The sequence below is a fragment of the Clytia hemisphaerica genome, unplaced genomic scaffold, assembly GCF_902728285.1.
Source record: "Clytia hemisphaerica strain Z4C2 unplaced genomic scaffold, Clytia hemisphaerica genome assembly, whole genome shotgun sequence".
Classification (NCBI taxonomy): Eukaryota; Metazoa; Cnidaria; class Hydrozoa; order Leptothecata; family Clytiidae; genus Clytia; species Clytia hemisphaerica.
In genome coordinates this window covers 321,361-346,820 of record NW_027103848.1, presented here as the reverse complement: position 1 = coordinate 346,820, position 25,460 = coordinate 321,361, and the positions used below count along the sequence as shown (strand labels likewise).

At 36.8% G+C, this 25,460-nt stretch overlaps 3 protein-coding genes across 5 annotated transcripts; 2 read left to right on the top strand and 1 right to left on the bottom strand.

Annotated features, from left to right (window-relative positions):
• Window positions 1–6,922: 6,922 nt before the first annotated feature.
• Window positions 6,923–10,656, bottom strand: LOC136807563 (uncharacterized). The gene is made up of 4 exons (XM_067064149.1): window positions 10,302–10,656; window positions 9,291–9,373; window positions 7,868–8,037; window positions 6,923–7,238 (listed from the first exon to the last, which is right to left on the bottom strand). Exons 1-4 carry the CDS (start codon window positions 10,654–10,656, stop codon window positions 7,073–7,075), a joined length of 774 nt encoding a protein of 257 aa, XP_066920250.1. The 3' UTR covers window positions 6,923–7,072.
• Window positions 10,657–15,088: 4,432 nt separating this feature from the next.
• On the top strand, window positions 15,089–20,335 carry LOC136807562 (uncharacterized). Its single transcript, XM_067064147.1, has 13 exons — window positions 15,089–15,153; window positions 15,639–15,735; window positions 16,189–16,393; window positions 16,594–16,733; window positions 16,973–17,169; window positions 17,468–17,670; window positions 17,806–17,962; window positions 18,192–18,718; window positions 18,936–19,216; window positions 19,408–19,452; window positions 19,816–19,860; window positions 20,039–20,100; window positions 20,318–20,335. Exons 5-13 carry the CDS (start codon window positions 17,083–17,085, stop codon window positions 20,333–20,335), a joined length of 1,425 nt encoding a protein of 474 aa, XP_066920248.1. The 5' UTR covers window positions 15,089–15,153; window positions 15,639–15,735; window positions 16,189–16,393; window positions 16,594–16,733; window positions 16,973–17,082.
• On the top strand, window positions 19,450–23,403 carry LOC136807548 (uncharacterized). Of its 3 annotated transcripts, XM_067064131.1 has the most exons (9): window positions 19,450–19,506; window positions 19,816–19,860; window positions 20,039–20,095; window positions 20,565–20,714; window positions 20,942–21,019; window positions 21,152–21,336; window positions 21,645–21,714; window positions 22,005–22,066; window positions 22,399–22,748. In XM_067064131.1, exons 4-9 carry the CDS (start codon window positions 20,597–20,599, stop codon window positions 22,621–22,623), a joined length of 738 nt encoding a protein of 245 aa, XP_066920232.1. In that variant the 5' UTR covers window positions 19,450–19,506; window positions 19,816–19,860; window positions 20,039–20,095; window positions 20,565–20,596; the 3' UTR covers window positions 22,624–22,748. The 3 variants fall into 3 exon arrangements, with proteins under 3 accessions (XP_066920232.1, XP_066920231.1, XP_066920233.1); XM_067064132.1 differs by lacking the exons at window positions 19,450–19,506; window positions 19,816–19,860; window positions 20,039–20,095 and adding an exon at window positions 22,826–23,403 and having other exon boundaries at window positions 20,498–20,714; window positions 22,399–22,543; XM_067064130.1 differs by lacking the exons at window positions 19,450–19,506; window positions 19,816–19,860; window positions 20,039–20,095 and having other exon boundaries at window positions 20,495–20,714.
• Window positions 23,404–25,460: the final 2,057 nt, after the last annotated feature.

The window sequence follows — 25,460 nt, the reverse complement described above, 5'->3', positions numbered from 1 at the left end:
ACCAATGGAAATTGAGTAATTTCCGCTCACCAATTAATTCAATGCTACCAAGAAATTTGATTGCATGGAAACTGAAGAGCATGAGTGAAATATTACACGTGGTTTCAGTAGTGTAGACAGGAGGGGCGCAAAATTTGTGTAGGAGAGCACTGATCTTTATGGCACTGTAATTATCTATTCATATTATAAAAAGATAATTACTGTGTCATAAAAATCTGCTCTCCTACACAATTTTTTCGCCCCTCTTGTCTACACTTCTGGTAATAGAATGAAGGTTAAAAGGTTACAAGACTGAGAGATAATGTTAGAGTTAAATATAAACATGCATTTGTAGAAATTTTTAGTCTGCGTTTACACTAAGTGTGCGCTTTTGTTATTTGAGGGTTTTTATGACGTCGTAGTTGACGGTTGTTTGAAGTCGGCAATTTATAATGATATGATATGATAATTTATCTACAAGGCTTTCGGACTTTCTGGGAAATTGAAAAACGAATAGTGTAATCATGAAACTTTGTAATTTCAATGAAAATTAGCTTTATGTATTTTTTTGTGATTTTTAGGCAATTTTGGGTAAAAAATGTCCAAAATTTGTCCTAATTTTACTAGCTAATTTGCATGAATTGACAGGATGGCCCATGGCAGCAAAAAGTGCACATCCATCATCATGAACAGACTTGAGAAGACCTAATGATTTCATAATCTGTACCGTAAACTAATATTTCCTTTCAATAAAACTTTAAAATTACATAACTATTTCAAAAATCCAAGTTGTTTTGCGTGTCAAGCTGAAATACCCAAGAAATACCCCGTCTTTCTCTGCCTGATATTTTTGGACCTACCCCGGTGGGGTGGAGGTCCTATAAATTAACCCGTGTTCGTTAGTTAGTTAGTTAGTTAGTTAGTTAGTTACCAACTTTTCTCGAGATTGGCTCATTCAATTTGCCGGAAATCGTCGTTTTTTCACATTTCCGTCACATTTTTTCAAACTTCTTTAATTGTTTCTTTACAGAAAAATGTTCTTTATGATGATGCCCAAAACTTAGCATCGTTTGATTTCCAAAAATATCATCCTTTGAATCCGGAACTCCTTAAAAATCGCCGGAACAGCCGAAAACCGGCGTAAAACGGTTTTCCTTCATTTTTTCAACTTATACTCCACAGATTTCATGATTTTTTGCACAATGATGTAAAATGGCAATGCCCAAAATGTGACAGAGCCCAATTTTCAAAAAAGAAATTTTTCCGGCCGGTAGAACCGGAAATGTCCCGAAAAAAGCGGTTTTTTGAGATTTTCTCGAGATTTTATCATTAGTTTTTGCGATTTTTTGCACATAGATGCACATTAGTACTGCCGAAAAGGTGTCGAAAACCGTTTGCCGAAAAAAAATTTTTTCCGGTCTGTAGAACCGGAAATGTGCCGGAAATCGTCGTTTTTTCACATTTCCGTCACATTTTTTCAACTTATTTAATTGTTTCTTTACAGAAAAATGTTCTTTATGATGATGCCCAAAACTTAGCATCGTTTGATTTCCAAAAAAATCATCCTTTGAATCCGGAACTCCTTAAAAATCGCCGGAACAGCCGAAAACCGGCGTAAAACGCTTTTCCTTCATTTTTTCAACTTATACTCCACAGATTTTCATGATTTTTTGCACAATGATGTAAAATGGCAATGCCCAAAATGTGACAGAGCCCAATTTTCGAAAAAGAAATTTTTCCGGCCGCTAGAACCGGAAATGTCCCGAAAAAAGCGGTTTTTTGAGATTTTCTCATTAGTTTTTTGCGATTTTTTGCACATAGATGCACATTAGTACTGCCGAAAAGGTGTCGAAAACCGTTTGTCGAAAAAATTTTTTTTCCGGTCTGTAGAACCGGAAATGTGCCGGAAATAGTCGTTTTTTTCACATTTCCGTCACATTTTTTCAACTTATTTAATTGTTTCTTTACAGAAAAATGTTCTTTATGATGATGCCCAAAACTTAGCATTGTTTGATTTCCAAAAAAATCATCCTTTGAATCCGGAACTCCTTAGAAATCGCCGGAACAGGCGAAAACCGGCGTAAAACGGTTTCCTTCATTTTTTCAACTTATACTCGACAGATTTTCATGATTTTTCGCACAATGATGTAAAATGGCAATGCCCAAAATTATACATTACTTCCATTAAATTCTAATTATTCGTTTTATAAATAGGTAGGTCCATTAAAGTATTACTTGTTTGTGTTTAGTTCCACCAAGCATGGATAAAATGAAGGTTCGAAATTCAATTTGGATTTGGAATAACTTTGTTTATTTACAAAGGGGTACTGAACCCATAAAATTCACAAAATTTTCCTTTGTTTTTCTCCTTTTTAGTCCCGGTAAGGGTCCAAGGATCGAAAGTCGGGCGATACCCCTCCCCATCAGCTCACAAGCCTAGTACCCCTCCCCCGGGTACTGAACCGCCCACCGCTGGTTAAATTCGATTTTTTCAATATCTTTTTGTAGTATAAATTAAACCTATAAAACTCTAATTGCTTCAAAAGAAAGGTCTATAATAAGAGGCACAAGTTTCAGGCAATACCAATTCCAAAAATGCAAAAATTTATTTAATCAAATCAGCCCCAACTGCTCCAAAGACCTTCCTCGTCTGTTAAAAAAGTATAAAATTTCAGAAAACCAGCTGTAATACAATCTTGTTTCAACGTTTATCTAATATTCACAACGTCCATACAACTACAGCATAGCGCATCTTAACATACAATCTATTAAAAATAAGACTGCCCAACTTGAAGCCATGCTGCTAAAACACAAATTTGATATTCTAACAATCTCTGAGACATGGCTCGTTGACAATCCTGCACTGATCAGACAACTCAACTTCTCCGGTTATCATCCTTTCAAGTACAATAACAGAAATGGTAAACGTGGGGGTGGTGTTGGAGCCTACTTTAAAGACGGCATCAAACATCGCCCAAGAACTGACATTGATAAGAAGGACACAACGATCGAACACCAGTGGTTTGAAGTGAAGGGAAAGAAAAGTCCCTTTCTTATAGCCGTCTTCTATCAACCAAGTTCCGAAGATGTCGACAAACGCGCCTGGCTTCAAAAATTCGAAATATTGATATCATACGTTCACACCATCTGGTCTGATCCAATTGTGATCACTGGTGACACAAATATCGATCTTCTGAAAGAGAACTACAACGTTGCTAACGAATATAAAGATACCCTAGATCGTGCACCTTTCGTCATCTGCAACCTCAGGAAACCAAGATTCGAACCAAGGTTTAAATACATACGTAATGAAAAAAACTTCGATATACATGCGTTTAAAAACGATATCGCACAAGTACCATTCAATCTAGTTTATGCTTTCGACTCCGCCGAGGAACAGCTTGACATATTCAATGAACTGTTTACTTGCTGTTTTAGCCGACATGCACCACTTGTAAAGCAGAAAATTACACGTCCGCCAGCTCCATGGTTGAAAGATCTCAATATCGGCGAGAAACAAAGAGAAAGAGATTACCTCCGCGCTAAGTGCCATGCCCCCGATGCCGAAGAGGGAGAATGGAACCTCTACCGTAAAGCTCGTAATGAACTAAAGACTCTCATTCGTGTAACCAAATCTTCTTTCTTCCGTCGTGCCCTATCCTCTAAACGACCGAAAGAGGTGTGGTCTACCATTCATCGTATCCTCAAGCCGAATCCTCAAAAGATCCACGCTGAGCCTGACACCCTCAACCAACACTTCAACACAACTGCTGGGAGACTACTTAATTCACAACCGAAACCAGAGCAGCTCCTTCACCAACTCATTGACGATCTACCTGAATTTGATGACGCGTTCACCATTGCCCAAGTCTCCTACGCTGATGTTCGTAAAGCCATTAGAAATCTTCGGGACGATTGCTCAACCGGTCACGACCAAATGCCATCAAAATACATAAAACTGTCCACAGATGAAATCTGCAGCCCGATATGTCACATCATTAACACCTCTATTCAACAATCGATCTTCCCAAGTCAATGGAAAATATCAAAAATCAGCCCAATTCCTAAAATTGAATTATCGAATGAGCCAAGTGATTATCGTCCAATATCGATTTTACCCATTCTATCAAAAGTTTACGAGAAACTCATCATGATACAAATGACAAACTTTCTTGAACGCCAGGAACTCTTGTCACAATACCAATCTGGCTTTCGTAAGGGCCATTGCACTATAACCACATGTATTAAAATCAAAAATGACATTCTGAAAGCTATGTACCACGGAGAGATCACACTTGCTGTTCTTGCCGATTTCTCGAAAGCATTTGACACCGTTGACTTTGAAACTCTGATAAAAAAGCTTCATTCACTCCACTTCTCGAAGAAGTCCTTACGTATTCTTGCAAACTACCTCAGCAGTCGACAACAGTACGTACAAATTGATGATAAGAGATCACCCGTCTTAACTGTCACTAATGGTGTGCCGCAAGGGAGCATATTGGGTCCCGTCCTCTTTAACATCTATGTTCACGACATGGCATCTAAGACCAACGCCAAATGTGTTCAGTATGCCGACGACACCAGCATCTATCGTCACACCAAACCTGCCAACCTTGAACTATGTAGTCAAGAAGTTCAGAACGATGTCAATGTTATCGAGGAGTGGTCACGCGACTCAAACTTAATCTTCAATGCAAAAAAGACAAAATCGATGCTCTTTGCCACCAGTCAAATGGCACGAAGACACGACTTTACTTTTGAGATAAAATCAAACAACGAAATGATAATCGAGCGAGTTCCGTCATTCAAACTGCTTGGTGTCACGTTTAACGAAAATCTCACATGGAACGCCCATGTTAAAAATGCGATAACAAAAGCTTACGGAACACTTAAAAGTCTCGCGCTGATTGAACGTTATCTACCATACCGACTTCGTTGCCAGCTTGCCGAGACCCTCGTCCTAAGTAAACTGGACTATGGTAATGCTGTCTTCAACAATGCACCAGACTACCTTTTCAAAAAACTACAAAAAATACAAAATGCCGCTGCCAGCTTTGTAAGAAAGAGTTATTCGCGGGAAACTGATGTCATCGCTATGAAATGGCTTCCGGTAAAGGAACGCTCGGACTACAGTATGGCTAGACTCGCATGGAAATCCGTTAATATGAGTACCTGGCCAAAGTTTCTACCAATGGAAAAACATGAGCAACCTATTACTAGGAACGACCGTATCGGTGGTACTAAATTGCGTGAATCTTTGAATATTAATGGCTCGTTTGAATTTGAAGCTCCAAGAATTTTTAATGACCTTCCTGTTACATGTCGTAACTCACTTGAATATAAAGTTTTCTGCAAAGAGGCGAAAAATTATTTCCTAGATAAAGCTCTTGCTAGAAGCCTGCAGTAGTACAAGCCTTATTTAAGCTTTTTCTCGGCTTGATATCTTCTGCTATCTTCTCAGCATAAGCTTTTGTTTTACATATACTGGCACTCAATCTCTAGTTTCTCGTATGCGATATCTCCCATAATCACTTAATGGACTGCTTAATATTCCACTTTTTATATTGCTATACCCATATTAGTTTGTTAACAAGTCACAATTCTAGATACCATTATAATCTCTTCTCTAGCACAAGCCATATTATTACGTCAGTAAGCAATCATGTTTCTTAATTTCATTAAAATTTTAAACCAAATATGTTACTTGAAATTTATTTTTATATGCAGTATGATTATGTTCATAGGCACTGGTACAGACCCCTTCGCACTCGTATTTAGTATCTATTCCATATGTCTATTCAGTTCTTCGCTCACTTTTCTACATAGTCTCAATTATTAGCTCAATTAGTATTTACAATTCCTATCTCCCATCCAATTTTGTATAGTCTAACTCAATTTCATATTTCATCATCTATTTCATTGGTGGTCTACCAGTATTATGTTGTTTTTTTTTGTTTTTTTTAGGTAAAGTTAGTTATTTATTTTATGTTCCACCTTAAAATATTGAAAATGACAAACAGGCCTTGCTATACCGGTTTTATCTTCGTTTGGCTGCATTCGAATTTTTTACTTCTGGTCGCGGGACTAGATATCGTCCCAATTCTGAGTTAATCTTCTGCATACAATTACTAACACTCTACTTTGCTAGCGTAGCTGGTCAGAGCATCTCACTAGTACAGTCGAGGATTATGCCCTAAATAAGAGATATACTCTATTTAAGAGAAGGTCTCTTAAGTAGGAGATTTCCTTCTCTTAACTAGGAGACTTTTCTTTCTTCGTTAATTTTTGGCCTTCTCATCATTTTGCGCAAGTTTTGAACTTCATAGATCGACTCAGCACGTTTTTTTCTCCCTTCTAGCAAAATTTGGTTGAGTTCTGCTTTTTGTTTCGTGGACCTAGGACGGTTAGGGTCTATCAATCTAAAGGCCGATCTACATCATGAGAATTTTGTGAAAAGTAATAATATAGATCGGGCCATATTTAAGAAACGCGTTTAAGCGCGGTCAAAACGCGGGTCAAACAGAAAGTGAGTCGCTCTTGTCTCTCCTAAATAAGGGGGTTTGAGAAAAAACGCGTTTTGAAGGTCGAGGGTGTTTCTTCATTATTTTAAAAATTACGTCAACACATGCAAATGAGGCTATTTATGGTTTTTCGAAGTTTGAAAAAGAATGAAAAGGTATTTTATTTTGGTTTTTGGGTCATCGGAATCACGGAAACGTGATCTTTCACGTGATCTTATTTTCATATTGCGCAAATAGTCTGCTCTGAAGTAAATTTGTGAAACGTACAGAATTCTCCTAGTTTAGGTAACGTTCTCTTAAATAAGAGACTGAAAATCTCCTAAATAAGGTAATCCTCTAACTTGGGTATTCTCTTATTTAGGGCATAATCCTCGACTGTAGTATACATAATAATTTTATAAATATAAATATTTTTTTCTAGACTTTGCACACATATGCTATATAATATTTTCAGCCGAAGAGCCAAATGTAAATTTTGGAGATTGAAATATACCATTATTATTATTATTATTATTACGTTAAATGAACGTTGAAAAACTGTTGTGTGTCAGTTAGGAAATCATTCTTCCAGATCAACCAACGTACTCCATATATTCCGAATTCTTAGGGTCAATAAAAGTGGGATCTTCTTTCATGAAAACATTTCTCAATGCGTTCAAATGTTTGGCGACAACTTCCTTTGTGACGTAAGCGTAAATTCCTTCCTCTGTCCGCTTGGCTACGTCGTCCGGTAGGTAACTGCAATGAAGATGATAAATTCAAATCAAGTTCTGTGTTTTGGTTTTTGGATCGGTCACTAAGTTTGATAATTGTTCATTATACACTTTATCAACTCCAGTGCGGTCATGTTTTTAGGAGACTGGTAACGAAAATACAAGTAAACTTTTCTCGACGACGGTATCAAAAACATGAGGAGTGCTTGTGAAAAATATAAGATACCCTTGCATCATAGTATAAGAAAGCTGCGGCTTTCTTATAACGTTAAATGTTCCTTTTAAGTTCATTACCGGTTCATTCCCGCGACCGCGCTGCTAAGGGTTGAGGTGTATAAGAGGAATTCTTGGATTTTTATGTTTCATATGCGTTGCTTTATCCAGGTTATTCTTTAAAATATTCCATCGTCAAGGTAAATATATCTAGAAAACTGAGGGTCAATTATCTTCATCATCATAACAAGATATTGAGACTTGATTGGCCCTATACAATATAAGATCATCAATTAAAGGACACTTTAAAAGGCGGACACCTCATATTAGCAGATATTTTCCCCGGGCGTTTTCCATTCCGGACCCCCTGATGATGTCTGATGTCAGCCTGTTTTTATTCAATCTACCTATGTATTTGTTATTTTGAAACAAAAAACTTACCTTAGAGGTTTTCCAGTTTGATACGCCAGTACTTGAGTTTCGGCCGCGCGTTCAAAATAATAATGTCTATCGTACGCCATGGGTATAGTTTCACCAACGGTCAGTAAACCATGGTTACCCATAACTAAAACATCTTTATCTCCAAGTGCTTGTCCAAGACGTTTGCCTTCCTATGGTTTTAATTATTAAGAAAAAATCAGATAGTTTGAGATTTTGGGCCCGTAAAGACTTTATGTGATCCGAAGTAATATCCAAATATATTGACATACCCAAAAATCAAAATATTTTAGAATAAATTCTCAGCGTGGATTACTTTTTATTTTGTTCTCCTTATAAAAGTCTAAAAATTGCGTAAATTGAATCTCGACTTTTGAATAAAGCTAGGCACTAAGATTAGGAGGTTTTTCTCACGAAGAAATTGCTAAAGATGTGAAAGATCGACGAAAGATGCAGTTGAATTAAGTTATGATAACTGTCTGTGGGAAAATTAGGAATCTTCGAGTAGTTTAATCAGGGGATGCGTTTTCCAAAAGGTCCGCAATGGAGTTGCCAGTACGTGTGCATGTAGAACTACAATCTTGAATTTACAGAGAAGCTTGAGCTAATTTATGCTTTGTGATGATGATCTGGCCAATTATCGGAGTTTCGGGCGAGGGGCGCAAAATTATGGTTAGTGGCGGTAGACAAGGACACCACCTGCCACTCTCCCCAGTTCTCTCATGAAATATGTTTTATCCAAACCAATGAAGTATAAGCGCGAAGGGTTAGAAGCGAATCTCTAACCTTTCTCAGGCAAAAAAAAGTGTAGCCTTAAAATATGCGCCGTATTTTTGACGACTGATTGAATCTAGCAATTCCTTTGTTTTTGAGTGATATTTTTTTTGAAATTTAGCCGTAAATTTTAGTTTCAATCTATCATTTGTGTAAAAACCAGGCGGGCCGCTCAAGGCCGCGCAACTTTGGTAGGATTTTGTTGGCTTCAAATCCTACCAAGGAGATTTGATTCTAGCCCTTCGGGCTTATACTTCATTGATCCAAACCCCGCGCGTTCTTCCTTCTTCTTCGAACCATTCAGTAATCAGTCGTGTTTTTCCCTCCTTCCCGCCCTTACACAATTTCTTCCACACGGGTCTCTCCTCTCACTTTCACGGTTGGTCACTTGATTGTGACGTCTAGATTCTCTTAGGGCCTCTGATGTTCACGCCGCCTGTCTTGCCTTTTGTACAGAGCCTCTAGTGTACGCCCTGTTTTTAATGTTATACCGCCTCTGGTTATACGCCCCCTTGAATTAAGGGTATACTATGTCATGCACATAGTTCCTCTAGGAGTGACCCCATATTTCCGCAGGCAAAAACGTTTGACAAAAAGTTTTCGCTCATTTTCGCACGAAAGTGGAGACCGGCCTTAATCAAGTTTAGCTTACCGTATTTTCTCCTTGGTTAGCAATTCCATCGTAACCACCAATGTCATAAGCGACGTTTGTTCGGAAGCGGGCTGCGTTTTTGACTTATCATCTGAATGGTTGGATCCTAAAAATTACAAAAATTCCCAGATGAGAATGAAGTTTTTTATAAGATACTTTAATAATTGGTCATTTGAAGTAACAAAAATCACGCGTTCTTTAGAAAAAGTAAGAAAATGTTTTATTAATGGTTAACGACAACCAAATCAAATCAAAGAGAGAAGAGAGAGAGAGAGAGAGAGAGAGAGAGAGAGAGAGAGAGAGAGAGAGAGACGAGAGACGACTAAACCTACCCAAAAATAAGGGCATAGGCCACATGCCTAAAGCATGAGGATCACAGCGCATAAAATAAATTTCAAAAACTAATAAAACACTATGCTATTCGGAAAATAAAATAGTATTGTCTTAGTAAAAAGAAATACACTAGTCAAGTAATTATCATCAAGGATCAATTTTCACAGAGTGAATCAAATTTCTCCATTCTAATTTATTCAAAGCCAAATCATGCCAAACATTAGTATCAATGCCAGATTTTTTCAAACATTTAAATAGAGATCGACCATATGTGTATCTCGGAGCACCACGAGACGTTAGTTTAGAACGGACCCAGCACGACAACATTTTCCGTGGAAGGCGATTCCAAGGCATGCGCATTACATGCCCAGCCCATCTGAGCTGTTGACGACAAATGTAGGTGTCTATCGATTCCATAGAAAGTTTATCGAGAAGATCAGATGTACGTTTACGATCGAGTAAAGTAACACGACAAATACTTCTTACACACCGATGGTGAAATGCTCTCAATTTATAAAGAAGCTTTTCCGTCAAGCTCCAACACTCAACACCATATAATAAGATGGGTAGAATAAATGCTTGATAAACTTTTGCTTTGACACTAAGCTTTATCTTAGTGCGGGAAAATAATGAACTTTTCATCATACCGAATGCATTACACGCTTTCTGTATTTCTACGATCAACATCAAGATCATCTGAGGAATCGGAATTTATGACGCTACCAAGATAAATAAACTCTCGCTCAACAGGAATAAATCTGTCACCAAAAACTATATTCGATAGGTCAGCTTGATCAAAGGTTGCAGGATCGTCATACATACATGGTGGTTTCGAGCAGAAAAGAACGACAGATTTCGAATCAGGTGGCCCCGAATGGATCTCCATTCCAAAACAGTCGAAATGGGTCATACAGAGCGGTATACCAACACTAGCGTCTTCTCTTGAGTCGAAAACGAGGGCTGTGTCGTCGGCATATTCAGAGTCCTGAAATTCATACTCCTCGCCGTATGCACGGTAGCTCCGACCGGTCATTTTGGCATCCTGTTTTGATCTAAAAATGCACAATGGTAGGCTGTGGTGGTTGCTCTCCAGGTGATCATTACAGCTGCAAGAAAAAACGTGAACAGTATGGGGCCGAGAATATCCCCTTGCTTCACGCCAATGGTACATGACATTATATGCGTGACTTCGTCTACGGTGAATTTAACGGTGAAGTTTTCATGTAAGGATTTAAGAAGACTGGTTTAATTTAGGTGGAACTCCAAATTTCTCTAAGGTAAGCCATAGTAACTGCCTGGGTACGCGATCGAAAGCCTTGACTAGGTCAAGAAAAAATACCCAGGATTCTTTTCCGTGTTCTCGTCGTTTGCGAAGGGCTGTTTTAACTGTAAAAATGGCATCAATGCAGCCTCGATCAGGTCTAAACCCACATTGCGGTTCTTGGTCAAGATTTTCTTCGATTGGTAATAGGCGAGAATGTAAAATGATTGCAATTATCTTGTAAGCAGTCTCAAGTAACATGATCCCACGATAATTCTTTGGTAAACCAAGATCGCCTTTCTTTGGTAGAATCGTCAAACGTCCTACATTCCAGTCATTAGGTATATTTTCAGTTTGCCAAATTGAAAGTATGATGTTGGTAAGAGCTTGACTTGTTTCTGGATGATCAATCAAACATTTCCATATTTGTGGTTGTATACCAGAGTCTCCTGGAGAAGTGTTCTTTAATTTTTGTATAGCTTTTCTGATTTCATCCTCAGTTGGATCATGATCGCATCCTTGAACGATGTCGTGATGAGGGATGGGGTCGAGAACGGATACATTAAAGTTTTCTTCTCTATTGTAGAGATTGTTGAAATGTTCATAGAAAAGACAGTTGCATTTTCTTGAGGAGTGGAACATAAGGCACCATTTGGTTTTTTCATTTGTCGAGAAACTGAATGTTTTGGTTTTGAGAGTCCGTGATTAAGAGCTTGAGGGAACTCCCAAGCTGGTTTCGTACCATGATGACGGGGTTGAGTCTTGAACAGTGATTTAAAATCCAATCGTTTTTCGATTTGTTATTAGAGCTTTCAGTTTCTTTCTTGCTGAACGGAGACGGTTCAAAGAGGAGCGTGTAGAGCGTTGGAAGTAACTTTTCATAGCTTGGTTTCGTGATTGAATTAAAGGTATAAATTAGCTGAGTTTGCTTGAAACCATCCTGGTTGATTTTAGTTTTATTTGGAAGGGATTGCTGGCATATCGTTCTGATTGATTCAGAAAGTGTTTTGTACGAACCATTTGAGTCAGAATCGTTGAATTTTCGAGCAACATTTCGCAGAATTTATTACGTTTCGTCACATCTGAAAGAGCAGAGATATCGAGGTTTGTCATTTTTACTACGCAGATCAGTCTTCTTTTTCAATCGTTTCATAATTTTAAGTTTAATAAATATAGCTCGGTGATCACTATCTAGAAGGCATTGCAGTGACTCCAGCATCTCGAACTCGATGTGTCATTTGTTGATTCACAATAAAATGATCAATTTGGTGTGGTTTTTTGCTACGTGGATGAATCCAAGTACCGTACTCGTTCTTTTTGAAGCAACTTGTCATTGCTGAGAGATTGTTAATAGAGAGATAAGATCGATAGCGTCTGCCTGAGTTATTGAATGAGAAATTCCGAAATTACCGACAGGGTCCTCGTTTTCTGATGAAGTACCCATACTGGAGTTCGTGTCTGATCCGATCAAGAGAATGTCATTGTGATGTTTCTTTGCGATGCATGAGCTGAGCTGATCGAAATATAAATCCCATTCGTCCTCAGGTGCATTTCCGACGGGGGCATATGTTGAAATCAAAAATACTCCAATATCTCTGTTTTCATGATCTCTCAAAACGAGGCGCACTGCCATTACTCTAGCACCAAAATTAGTATACATCTCATAACCTCCTGCCTTCCAGGCAGCTTCTCCGTCAGAGTTCAAAACAATGCTACGCCTTGTGATCCTCTATTCCCCTGTTGGACATTTTTATCGAGACCAACAGAAATAATTTTAAAAGAGTCGTTCTCTAACAGTTCGATTCCGTTCCGCCATGTTTCTTGTATGCACATTGCAATGGCATTTCGTTTTTCATAATGTTTAACAAGATTTCAATTCGAGTGTCATTTTTCATACCTCGTACATTTTGCGATAATACTTTGACCGTCCTGATTATGTCTTTTCTTTCCTTTTGCCATTACTGTTTTCCAAACTTGCGAGGCCTGGAAGAACAGCGGAGAAAAAAGTCCAGTTCTGCTTGAGTGGTAACCAGTGTGATTCGCGTTATTCGCGTTACTCAATAATGAATAGGACATCTCCTTCTGCTTTACGAGTTTTTCATCATCCTCATGTGTTGTTCTTCTGGTGTGGTGGCTAACGGACTAGTGATGCCGATTCAGGTGGCCACCACACCCTATTTTTTAGGTTTAAGTCTGAAAGAACAACTTATTCACTAATTCTTAATGGAGTGAATTTTTTTTATCTGTAATAATTATCGTATTATCATATAACACCTTATTACTGTATTACACGGATTATAAAACGACTCTAGCCTACCTTAGTACGGAAGAGTGTTGTCGAATACTGTGGGGAGTATGCATAACCATTGAACGTCAGGTCTTGCATCATATACACCCAAGTGAATACTATATGCTGTTGTCTCTGGTTCACGACCAAGCCCTTCAATCACCTCAGCTGTCTTGAGATCGATTCCTGAAACAATTAAAGATAATAAACTAGCCATTGATTGTACTAATTGAATCCAGTTTAAAACCCCTATGGTATTGACACAAACGCCGGGTTGAAAGTAGTATTTACCGGTGAGATTTGAAAAATGTTCTACTCGAAAACAAAGAAAAAACCACTAGATTCAATCTGTCGTCGTGGTTGTGGTGCAAATCTCAATGGTTTTCATTAAATCTGAATTGAAATGCTCCTATTGGACTTTTCATTTAGAAATTTTGTATATTTTTTTAGAAAAAAGAGCCCCTGAGTTATTTACTCAGTACAGGAAAGCCTATTTTTATAAATATACTCAACCCCTTGAATAATCATTCTCTTATAAAGTCGGATACTCAACTGCCATAACTCTCTAATACTTAGGCGTAGAAACTTTCGCGAACAGAACTTTCGCGATTTTCGCGAATTTTGGCCCTTTTCGCGAAAGTAAATGTATTTGAAAATTCTTGAAAGGGCAATTCGCGAAAGTAAATGCTCGCGAAAAATAAAATTTGGTCTTTAATTCGCGAAAGTTTTGCTCGCGAAAAAAAGTTTTGAAAACTCATATTTTGGTAAATTATCTCGCTTTTTTCTTTGAGTATAAAAAGGATAAGCCTTTTTACAAAATAACAGTTTACAAAGCTAGATTAATCAATCAATTTCAATTTTCCAATTCCATTTTCTTTTCTACTACTACGACTTCCACTGTTATTTCCATTTTTCCTTTCTCATTACGTTGGTTTGCTGCTCCAGCAAATAATGTCTAATGTCTAACTGTTTTTTGTTTCTTGCGAGGAAGTTGACGACTTTTCGATAGCGATGCTGCTTTTCTGGAGGGGTTTTCTCTCTGTTTTTGCCTTGCTCGATGGCGGAAAATTACAGCCTCTCTCAATTTCTGTAACATAGCAACCAAGAATATCCTCTTCCTTTGGGTTTGTATATCGCTCTCTAACAAGTTGAATATATAGCTCGGCAATTTCAGTGTTTTTCTTGGTAGCTGGTATTTCAACAGTAACCAAACAAGCAATCTCCATACCTCCCTGGACAAGGGGTGACCTTCGATAATGCCTGGAGGTTAGTTGAACAGAAACTACAGCCCCACGATCCATGAAAAATTTTGTAATTCTAGAAATTTCTCTTGGTAGATGGCCAACCGTTGCTCCATCGGATGTCATAGTTTTGATAGCAAATCTGTCATAAGGATCATTGTTTTCTTCAAATAAACATCGAAGTAATTCGTTTTCTTTTGGTTTCCAACCCCTTCTGTAATAGTGATATCCTCTGACTGCAGCTGTAAATGTGTAACAGTTCTCCATTGTCTGCAACTCTTATTTATCAATCCCTTTCAATCTATTTGATGAAGCTTAGATTCGAAGTTTTCTTTGTAAAATAGGCTTTTTACAGTTTACATTTTAGTGAAAAAGGACTGCTGTGTTTTTTGAAAATTTCTGTTAAACCTTTTTTTTCCCAATTTGCCGCATTCGCAAAAGTAAATGCTCGCGAAAAATTTCGAAACTCCAAAATCGCGAAAGTTTATGTTCGCGAAAAAAAAATTTTCGTCAAATTCGCGAAAGTAAATGTCGTGACTTGCTGCTGTTTAAATAAGAACAAAACGATAACACTGGCTCTTTACTTGAAAGGTCATTTGGCTTTACTTTATTATTACACTTTTTAATGACATGCTATTAACCTGATTATGAAAACATGGTTATTAAAATAACTTTTTATCACCATTTTAGATATGGCACTGACACTCCTGTCGTCCCGTACGTTAAGAATTCAAAGCAAAGGTATGAACGTTTTTTGGGCCTTTCGGAATCATTTTTAAAGAATAGGGTTTAAATTTCATGTTTTAAGAGAAACCTTTTTATTATGCAAAGAGAAGCCTTTATTTTTGTTGATATACACAACACCCCTGTCTCAGTGACCTGGTGAGAATTTTTTAGCCAGTGGGGATAAATTGAAGGCACCAAATGTCAATGGGGATGGAAAATCCCTTGCTTTTAATGAGTGGGAATTTTGAATTGTATTGTTTACAGCTCAAAAATCCAGTGGGAATTTCCAAAATTTTGCTGTTCTTCTTAGTGGGGATGGGAGTTCAGCGTAGTTTTCCAATGGGGATGAAATTTTAGGGTATTTCTCTCACCGGAAACGAATTTTTGGCCAATTTTTCCAGTGGGGAGGGGGTCCCACCGGGTCTGTGACACAGGGAAGTACTTTTCGGGATATAATATAATCTAAATACTCTAAGAAATTTCCAACTTTTCTTTTGCAGATGGGGTATCTACTGCCCTGTTCGAGAGTGTACCAAAAAAGAACATTCACGTGACATTTGGTCCCACCTTTCCAAGACGCATAAAGGATATACAGAGGTAATTCATCTTTTTCATTATCTATCAATCCATTTCTCTTTTTTGGTCAATTATAGTGGGGTCATTTTCCATTTTTTCGAAATTTTTTATCTTCATAATGTCCATCTCATATTTTATGACTTGTCATACAAATTATACAAATATCTCCTAATCATGACCCCCTATACTATTTCAAGCACATAAGAGAATCTTCTAAGTAGCAATCCTAATGGTCAAGGTGTGAAGGCTAGAGCTGTTACAAGCAAAAACCTCATATGCAGAGAACTAGAAACAAGTTTAATTTGAAAATCCTTCTTCCCAATGCTACGAATATCTGGAATAATCTACATGTATATCTTTGTCAAATTTGTCCTTCGTATGGACAATTCGTCCACTGCCTATCTCAGCCAATTGCTGAATTTTTCAAAGTAAGCTACTTTAAAGATATGATGTCATTCTTCTTATTATTCTTAGGAGTCCGCAAAGCTGCTGCAGTCGAAAATTGAGCAAAATTTTAAACACGTTACGTTAATAATCAAGAAAAATACAGTCGCCCCGGATGTCTGTCCTATTTGTCATAAGGCAAAGGGGGACATTACTCAACACTTGAAAAATTATCACAAGCTGAATCCTGAAGACTTGATGGACAAACGTGATGAATCTAGAAGCTTACGGACAGGTTATTTTCTTTTTCCTTGCTTTCAAAGCTGTATTCGAATTCTTTTTTTCTGTAAATTTTGTGATAATCCCAAGAGGGAGGATTAAATGGAGTTGAACAGATATGAAATGCTGTGTGATTTTTCAATTTATACGGTGTCATACTCTCTCTATAAGTAGTATATAAGGAAAGACTAACGCATTTCTGTATTAATGTTTCAGCTCCTCAATTCATTGATTGTACAAAAAGCACCAGAAAGACATCCAGCCAATTCAACTTTATTCCTGCTAGAGCAAACCAGTTCAAACAAGAAGAAAATTTTCGGCACACCTATGATTTCGAATCGAACTCGTGTGCACAGGTTGGTTTCTTTATTCGAAATAATTCTCTTTATTTACTTTGATCAAATTATGATTGTCAAGAAAAGTTTTTTACGTAGAAATAAGGTAATCGATTCTTACAAATGGATCCCACACAAATTTCATTCGTGCTTTGCACTTATGTTTTGTTACAAAAAGATTCCCTGAGATTGTAGGACAATATGTAGCCAAGAATTCTATGAAGTGTTATATCTAACAAACTGTCATTCTCTCTGTTTAGGACATTTTGGATGACTTTAAGTTGTGGTTACAGACTTGCAACGGAAAATCCAGTACCGCAGCACAAGCGATCCACAATTCGATTACATTTGGAAAACCATCGATCCCAGCATGTCGACGCTTGGTTCGAAAATCGCTCTATACGACGTTGACAAATTGGAGGATGATTTTTTCAATCCAAAGCTAGCAATTGCTGTCGTAAGTCACCACTTTTGAGTCTACTTAGACTTAAGCTCTTAGTCTTGAAATTTGGAAATTTGGGATATACAGTAATCAAAAATTATTTATCTTAACTTATCTAGTTTTCTCTAGTCTGGCCCTCTTAATCTTCAAAATCTATAAATTCGGGATATAGTGCAATCGAATGATGTTTCGTTTAAACTTCTGATAAGTACTCTGTTTGCACCAAGGGCACGCAAAGTTGTGTGTATAGATGTATCGAAATCGAATGAAAAGTTGTGCATTGAATTTTCTTTTCATTTCTTTCTTTTTTCAGGCACAATCTAAGAAACCAAAGAATGAGCAGACGCCACACTTGACTGCGGGTACTCTCTCAGGCAAATTGGACTCTCTTGTAGCTCTCTGTGCGTATAGCCGCTTGAAATTCGTATACATCGGTATGTCGTCCCATGAAAGAGAGCTTATTCTCCTAAAGGTTAAGGAGTTCAAAAATCGAACGAAGAAACCTATTCTTGAAAGGTAAATTGCAGTTCTTTCATAATTCTTCCTTCTTACCGTTTAAATCGTTGAAAAAAGGCGTGTTCTAGTAACAAAGCAAGTTATCTTTTCAGAGGCATTTTTTTCAGTTTGTTTAATGCTCATCGAATCTTTTAGAATCCAATTAATGAAAAGCTGGAAGCACGCTACCTTGATTACACCTCAAGATTTGCATCAATGGGGTCATTCCGAACACGTTCAAGGCGTTATCGAATTCCTTGCCAACATTTCGTACAGTTCCAATCCGAAAATGGGAAAAGTCACTATTGCACAAGTAAGATTTTCTCTTTGAATATTATTTTATATCTTTTATAAGAATATCAGGGTGAAAATTGGCGAAATCGTAAGAAATTGTTGAATTTAATAGATTTTGATGAGCAAAATAGTCGTTTTCTACAACTTTTTTCTTCGAATGACTTTAATTACGTTTTGTCGATTAGTGGTTTTATTTCCTCTTTCGAGAAGCCATTTTTAAAATAATTTTGTAATCTATATTTCTTCAGGCCTGTGACGTTCGCAATTATTTAATGATCAATATAACTATCATCAATGGAGCTCGAGCCTCAAATCTTATGAATATTTCGTTGGAGGATATCGCCAAAGCGGCCCCAACAACACCTGAAGACGGTTTTTGTGGCTTTGAATTCAAGTCCTCCAAGTACAAGACATGTATCATTTACGGAGATAAAGTGATGTGGGTCAACAGAGAATTATATGATTTTATTAACGGCTACATTGAATTCATCCGTCCCCTGATCGCCCCAGCAGACTCCAAGCTCTTATTTACAAGCTCCTCGAAGAGAGCCAAGGTACAACAAAATGAAGAAGAAGAAGAAAAGGATCCTGGGCTCATGGAACATCCCATGATTTCATTTGCCTTCAGTCGTTCGTTCCAGAAAGCCGGTGTATTCCAATCAAGTGACAATACCAGAGTTTCCCCGTCCCGCCTCCGTTGCGCTGCATGCACGGAGCTTGTTGGCGTGGACGGCGAAAACAGCGACAATGTAGCTCTGCATTATATGAAGCACAGGTATAAATTCAATTTCCGTTTGCAATACTTGCCTCTGTCTGTTCTTTTTATCAACCATCTCTGTCCGAAGGGTGAATGATGTGTTCTAGTCTGAATTAAAATTCGGGATACGGTACAGTCTGTGTTGATATCAATTCATAATTCTCTATTTATTTTTGATTGGCAGGATTAGATTTTTTTAATCAATTTGTCATTCATGTATTTTTTGCTTCTACAGACCCGGTACATCACGCCAATACTATACAGCCTATTGGGAGAACAGGGAAGCGTTGCGCATCTCGATGAAGTGTTACTCCAAGTTCCTGCCCAGCAAAGAAACGGAGAGAATCGTGGCCGATCGAAACCGAATGTTATCTCAACAGAAACCACCATCGAAAAATGATATGAAGAAATGGTTTAATAACATGGCCAAGCTGATACAGGGCTCCACCGGAAAGAAATACACCGACGACCGACTTATGGCATGCTTTGATGACCTAGAAGATGACAACGTTGGTTGTGAGCTTATGTTTAATCCCATTAAATTAATTAATATGAATTTACATGAACTTTTTTATACCTAGAGCTGAACAGAATGATGTGTTCTAGTCTGAATTGAAATTCGGGATATGGTACAGTCTGTGTTGATATCAATTCATAATTCTCTATTTATTGTGTGATTTATGATATGTTTTTTTTCAAATTTTTAGTTACAAAGTCTCTGGCTGGTCCATCTGAAAAAGTACAAGAAACTGGCAAGCTATCTTTTGAATCAGATTATCATTAACATTTGATTATTCATACCAGGCGTAGGTGTCCGAGAATCCACCCAAAACGCATATTAATCTATGTCTGACTATGTCTGTCTAACCCTAACGAATTTACATGAACTCTTTGTGCTTGTCTGAATTACAATTCGGGATATGGTACAGTCTAAGACAGATCCATTTAGGCATTCATTGCAGAGTTATTACTAATCGTTCGTGCTGAAGGATTCCTCGTACTGGAATTAAATTTTTCTAAAGCAGATCACTGTCAAAAGGCAGTAAGGATGTGTTGATATCAATTCCCATTTCTATTTAATGTGTCATTTATGTTATTTTTTTCCAAATTTTTAGTTCACAAGTCTTTGGCTGGTCCATCTGAAAAAGTACAAGAAACTGGTAAGCTATCTTTTGAATCAGATTATCATTAACATTTCATTATTCATACCAGGCGTAGGTGTCCGAGAATCCACCAAAAACGCATATTAATCTATGTCTGACTGGTTTTTCTGAAAAGTCCTGATACAACATAAAAGGCTTTTATTAAACTTATTGATTTTTATTCTTGCTCATTCAGGACCTGCTGATGACGTACCAGCAACTTCAACTCCAGCTAAAAAGGCACCAGAACCTGGTAAGGTACCTTTTGTATCGAAATTCTATTAACTTTCAGTCACTCATGATGGGCAAGGGGCTGTCTTAATGCACTAATTCATCGGTTTTACTTCAAGATTCTGGGTGTTGTCTAACCTTCTTTTGTAGCTTTAAGTCATTATGTAAACTTATTATCGTACATTGTATTAACTGAATTATAACTGAATTATAGTTTAGTTGAATTCTTTCTAATTCTTTCTAGAATTGGATGCTGAATTAGACAGGAGAACCGTCGTGTGTTTTTTTATAATAATTTGATGTACACAAGACGGGTTCGAGCTGTGAGTCCAATATTGGACTCACATTTTTTACAGTGGGAAATTCGAATTTAGCGCTGTCCTCACTTACTAAAATAAAAACCAGATTTCGAAAGTTGCGCTTTCTCTAAGAAAGTGTGACCAGTAAAAGAATAACAAAATTTAATTGGCTATGTTTTCAACCGTTATTAGGATCTGAGAAATTCAAACTCTCAGCCCGTACCATGCTATACATTTCGACATCAGTTTATCAAAGAAGAAATCATAGCATGGATTCCCAGGCTAATGCTGAATTGATTGCTGATGATTCTTCTTCGGTTATACCTGCAAATCTGAACAAAAGTAAGAATTTGTTGTTTATCCACTACTAATCGTAACGACTTCTTGTCCCGTAGCTCGTCCACTGAGCTCATCGCGTCGAATTCGGGATATAAAACCACCCTTTTGTAATTCTTTTTCACTCGAGCAGTTTGTTTAGACTTCTTATCCATGCTATTGTGGACAATAAACTTAGTTATAAATTTCAATACTGAAAAATTATTTACCAGTCACTTGTTTTTATTGTTTAGGTAATGCCTCTGACGTATTTGATTTTGTCTCCGCCAAAACTCCATCGTCAAGTTTAACTTTCCAAGACGCCTTTGAAGGTGAGAAAATTTGTCAGTTTCCTTTTAGTGAACATAATAGCAATGATCTTAGGTTTGGGAATATGTATCTGTATATCTTTCATTTTTTAGGGATTTCTGAAATACTTATTTCTCTTAATTTCTTTCATTCAGCCACAAAACTGCCAGTGCACACGCTACATTCATGTTCGAATCGTGCAGCACAAGTCAAACCTGATGAAATTGGGTTATTCGTGCAGGAAAACAAAAGCAAGGTGGTGGATCTGGCAACTGGGAAACTCACTTCGTTCCGTTATGATATTTACAGCAGGAGTAAACGGCAATACTTTCGAGATATGGTATGTAACGTCTTTCTTTTATGTGCTAATATCTTCTGATACAATGTGATACCCAATTCTCTCAACTATTCAGCCACATCATTAAAGCTCGTACACGGAATCAGGAGCTATGAATAGCTTGTGCTCCTAAGCTCTATAACAAGTGTTACTCGCTCCTACCATCAGTCGCCCTATCTTGATTGGCAGACAGAGTTCGAGTGCCCCTACTTTTCCGGATCTTAAGCACTGACCCTAACCTTTTAATAACAGAACCATTCTTTTGTATCCATTACCAATGCTTTCAATTGCTTCATTTTTGTTAATAATAGACCGATCGATATGGAAGAAAAATCCAAAGAGTTATCCTCTTTCACGAACTATCAGATTATTCCTTTTATGGTGAGTTTTCTTTGTGTTTTTTCCAAAGATTTCATTTGATTTTACACTCTGAATTATAATTCGGGATATGGTACAGTCTACCAAAATTGAGTTTTCTGTCTATCTGTTTCGAACGTTCAATCGATTTTTGAGATATTGTACACTTTGCAAAAACGTTTTAAACTTTTTAGAAAAATCAAAGTTTCTTATAAGAAAGTAGTCGCTTTTAGGATCTCTAATCTCTTACTGCATGATTAGAAAGTTGATGTCAATCTTTAATATTATAATTAATCGAATTCAATTTTGTATAGGTGGCATCACAGAAGACACCCTAGATCGCCTTGGCGAAGAACTCAATAAAATCCATTCAGAGGTAATTACACTTTTTCTTTATAAGTATAACGTTTATAAGCATGTTTATAAGCATAATTAGGCTCAGATTTGCCAAAAAAGCATAATACTAAGCATACTGAAATGCAAAAAATTCTTGCAATTTTTCTAAAACGTTGATCTTTTTAGGGTAACTTCTAAACCTGTTTAAGCTTTCTTAAACCAAAGACACGATTTCTCTTTTTTGCTATTATTTTGATGTAATTGATTTTCATGTTAAATCAATGAAATTAACGTTAATGTTATGGGTCTTGTTTTAATGATTAGGACATGTTTATTTTAAAATTTCTATATCTTTTCTATTCTTTTTTCCAGACCAATATCATTGCCACTGACTACGTTAAGTTAAAACTTGATGTACTCTTTCCAGTGGTGATCAAGTGGTACTTGTCCACCATTCAAGAGGTGGAATATTATCTACGCCATTCTGTAGATTGCCCCTGCCCAGATGATGATAAGGGTAAGTCTCAATCATTGTTACTTTTTTTCCGACAAAGGACACCTTTGTGTAGCAACATTTGCACTTCGCATTTGCTCTAGCAGGCCAATTATACGCTTAATTTCGCAATTATACTGTTGTATTTGATGATTCATCTTTAGCACATTTCGTTCTTACGTTTCTTATCACCTCTTTAATTTTGATCCAAGGTCGATCTCCAGTAACAACAATCGTTTACGTTTTTCTAGCTATTGAGATATATCATTCATTCTCAATAGCTAGAAAAATTTACTATTTCTTTAGATTCACCCGTATCCTTGAAGCCGAAAGCAAAGAAAAAACGTTCAACTACAACGTCGAAGGAATGACACGCTTGCAAAAAAATAAATCTCCTTAATGGTACACAGCTAAGACTTCTGTGCTTTGTCCACAGTAAGGTGATTATGCACTCAAGCCTACCACTCGTCCGTACTGAATATTCTGAATTGAATAAAAAGTATATTGGAGTGTACAACTTCCAAATGATTGATCAAATTTTTCTTACTGGGGATCGACCTTGGGACAAAATCAAAGAAGTGATCAGAAACATCAGAACGAAGTATGAAAAGGATCCTGATGGATTCAAAGACTTTATGTTGGAGGGAAATGCGATGTGGCGGAAAAGCTTCAGCGTTGAATGATTACGATGGCCAAAAGACTTAGTTGACATTTTTTCATCACGCTACAAACTTAGAGATTATTCTTTTATTTTTTTATTTCTTTTATTCTTTTATTCGTTTAGAAGGTCACACATTTTCAATCTAAGCTATAGCTGTGGAAAATATTATAAGAAAAATGAACTTTAAGAATGTGTTGTATTCCAGAAAAATAACAGGTTACCAATTAATATCCCAAATTTGGAGTACCTTTTATCCCGAATTTCAGGTTTAAGACTTTTTCGTAGCGGCTTTTCGGCGGAGCTTTTTTTGAACAATAAACAATGGTAATCTCTAGTCTATAATGAGCAAATATTTAGTCTAGAATCAATATTCGATAGAAAATATTGATAATCAATAATAAGAAAAAATCGGAAAGAGGGTATTATATCCCGAACTCTTGGATACATTTAATCCCGAATTTAACCCTATTATTATCAGGCTTTTTCGGATTTTGTATCCTCAAGGGGGGTGTTTTCCACCAGCCTTGCATAACTTATGATCTAGAAAAGATATGGACTTGAAAATTGGCAGAAATGTTCTCTACCATAAAAGGAGTTCATAGAAAAAAATTTGGGTTGATGACGTCATCATAAAGGTGATGACGTCATCACAAACTTTCACACTTATCGCTGACCAATGAAAAAGTACTATTCAATAAAATAGCAATTAAAGTTGAACGAATGGAGATTTTTCAATTCTGTTTTAAATTTCTAAAAGCCAAAATAAATATCTTTAACATATTTGCAGGTTTTCAACATACTAATAAAATTGACGTTTAAAATCCATGCAGAAAATGAGTAAATTTTTTCAAAAAACAATGACGTCATTTTTGATGACGTCAGCAGTTTTTGAAAAATTTTTAAATATTTTTTAAAATTTATTATTGATACCTAAAACCTGTCAAAATTTGAAGCCAGTTGGATGCCGAGATCAAAAGTTATGCTAAATTTAAGATTTTGAGATTTTACAGGGTTTTAGCTGGATTTTATGATATGCCTGCACAAAAAAGTCATAAAACCTGATCTGGTCGGTGTATAATTGTAAAATTTGGTATTCATGCTGCTAATAGGATTATATTAAAAGTCAAAAACTTTCAGAGTGCTAAAAAAAATTTTCAGTGAGCTATTAGCAAAAGAGTGCCAGCCTGGTGGAAAACACCCCCCCCTGATAAAAATAGGGTTAAGGTTTAAATTTATTCCGCCAACGACACCTACTTTATTGAAAAAAAAATGAGACTATCTAGTCTATAGTGAGCGGATATTTAGTCTAGGATCAATAGAATCAATAGAATCAATAGAAAATATTGATAAATAATCAATAGAAAAATTTAGAACGAAGGTACTCTATCCCGATCGAAAAAATTATTGAGGATCCCGAACTCAGGTTTAACTTTTGAACCTGGATAATTTTCGCTGCGAAGTAGCCTCGGGCATTTATTTGTAAAAATTTGGTGTAAAAGTGCTACTCTATTGATCAATACTAGTCTAGGACACTTTAAACCTCGGGATATAGGTGGGTTAAAAAATGAAAAAGACTTAGGAATTTTTGAAAAAAAAATAGGGAGAAACACCTTCCTCTCTTAAACCTGAACAGGGTGCTGAGAATCCCAAAAAACTTCTGGGATAATTCATACTCCAAAAAAATTTTTAAACCTGAAAACTTAGAAATTTTTTCGAAAAACAATAATCGGGAAAATCGGGATATAACACACCCTTATTAGGGACGCAATGGGATACACACCACTTTAAAATTTTCAAATCGGGATACGGTATAACTTGATTTGACACATAGAATAACTAATCGGGATATGATAGAGTTGACCGGAAATTTTCGGGATATACCTTAACAATTTTTGGACGATTAGGGACATAGCAATATCCAAAATTTTAATTTGGGATAATCGCACCCCAGGTTGTGCATATAATATAACTATTTTTTTTAGAACCAGAGCCAGAGTGCTCTTTTAGAAAAATGCAAGCCACCTTTTTCACTAATTCTTAATGGAGTAAACTTTAAACCTGAACTTTTTGGATTGGAATCTGGCGAGAGTGCTCTTAGAAAAATGCAAGCCACCTTATTCACTAATTCTTAATGGAGTGAACTTTAAACTTGAACTTTTTGGATTGGAATCTGGCAAGAGTGCTCTTAGAATAATGCAAGCCACCTTATTCACTAATTCTTAATGGAGTGAACTTTAAACCTGAACTTTTTGGGTTGGAATCTGGCGAGAGTGCTCTTAG

Bases quoted from the DNA above. Each gene is read 5' to 3' on its own strand.
- LOC136807563 (XM_067064149.1), bottom strand. From the start codon at position 10,656: ATGACCGGTCGGAGCTACCGTGCATACGGCGAGGAGTATGAATTTCAG. The intron at 9,374-10,301 runs GTAGAAATACAG...TCAGATGATAAG, and splicing joins AGATGATCTTGATGTTGATC to TCAAAAACGCAGCCCGCTTC. The intron at 8,038-9,290 runs GTAAGCTAAACT...TTAAAACCATAG, and splicing joins CTAACCAAGGAGAAAATACG to GAAGGCAAACGTCTTGGACA.
- LOC136807562 (XM_067064147.1), top strand. From the start codon at position 17,083: ATGTCGACGCTTGGTTCGAAAATCGCTCTATACGACGTTGACAAATTG. The intron at 17,170-17,467 runs GTAAGTCACCAC...TTCTTTTTTCAG, and splicing joins CAAAGCTAGCAATTGCTGTC to GCACAATCTAAGAAACCAAA. The intron at 19,861-20,038 runs GTAAGCTATCTT...TTGCTCATTCAG, and splicing joins TGAAAAAGTACAAGAAACTG to GACCTGCTGATGACGTACCA.
- LOC136807548 (XM_067064131.1), top strand. From the start codon at position 20,597: ATGCTATACATTTCGACATCAGTTTATCAAAGAAGAAATCATAGCATG. The intron at 21,715-22,004 runs GTGAGTTTTCTT...AATTTTGTATAG, and splicing joins ATCAGATTATTCCTTTTATG to GTGGCATCACAGAAGACACC. The intron at 22,067-22,398 runs GTAATTACACTT...TCTTTTTTCCAG, and splicing joins TCAATAAAATCCATTCAGAG to ACCAATATCATTGCCACTGA.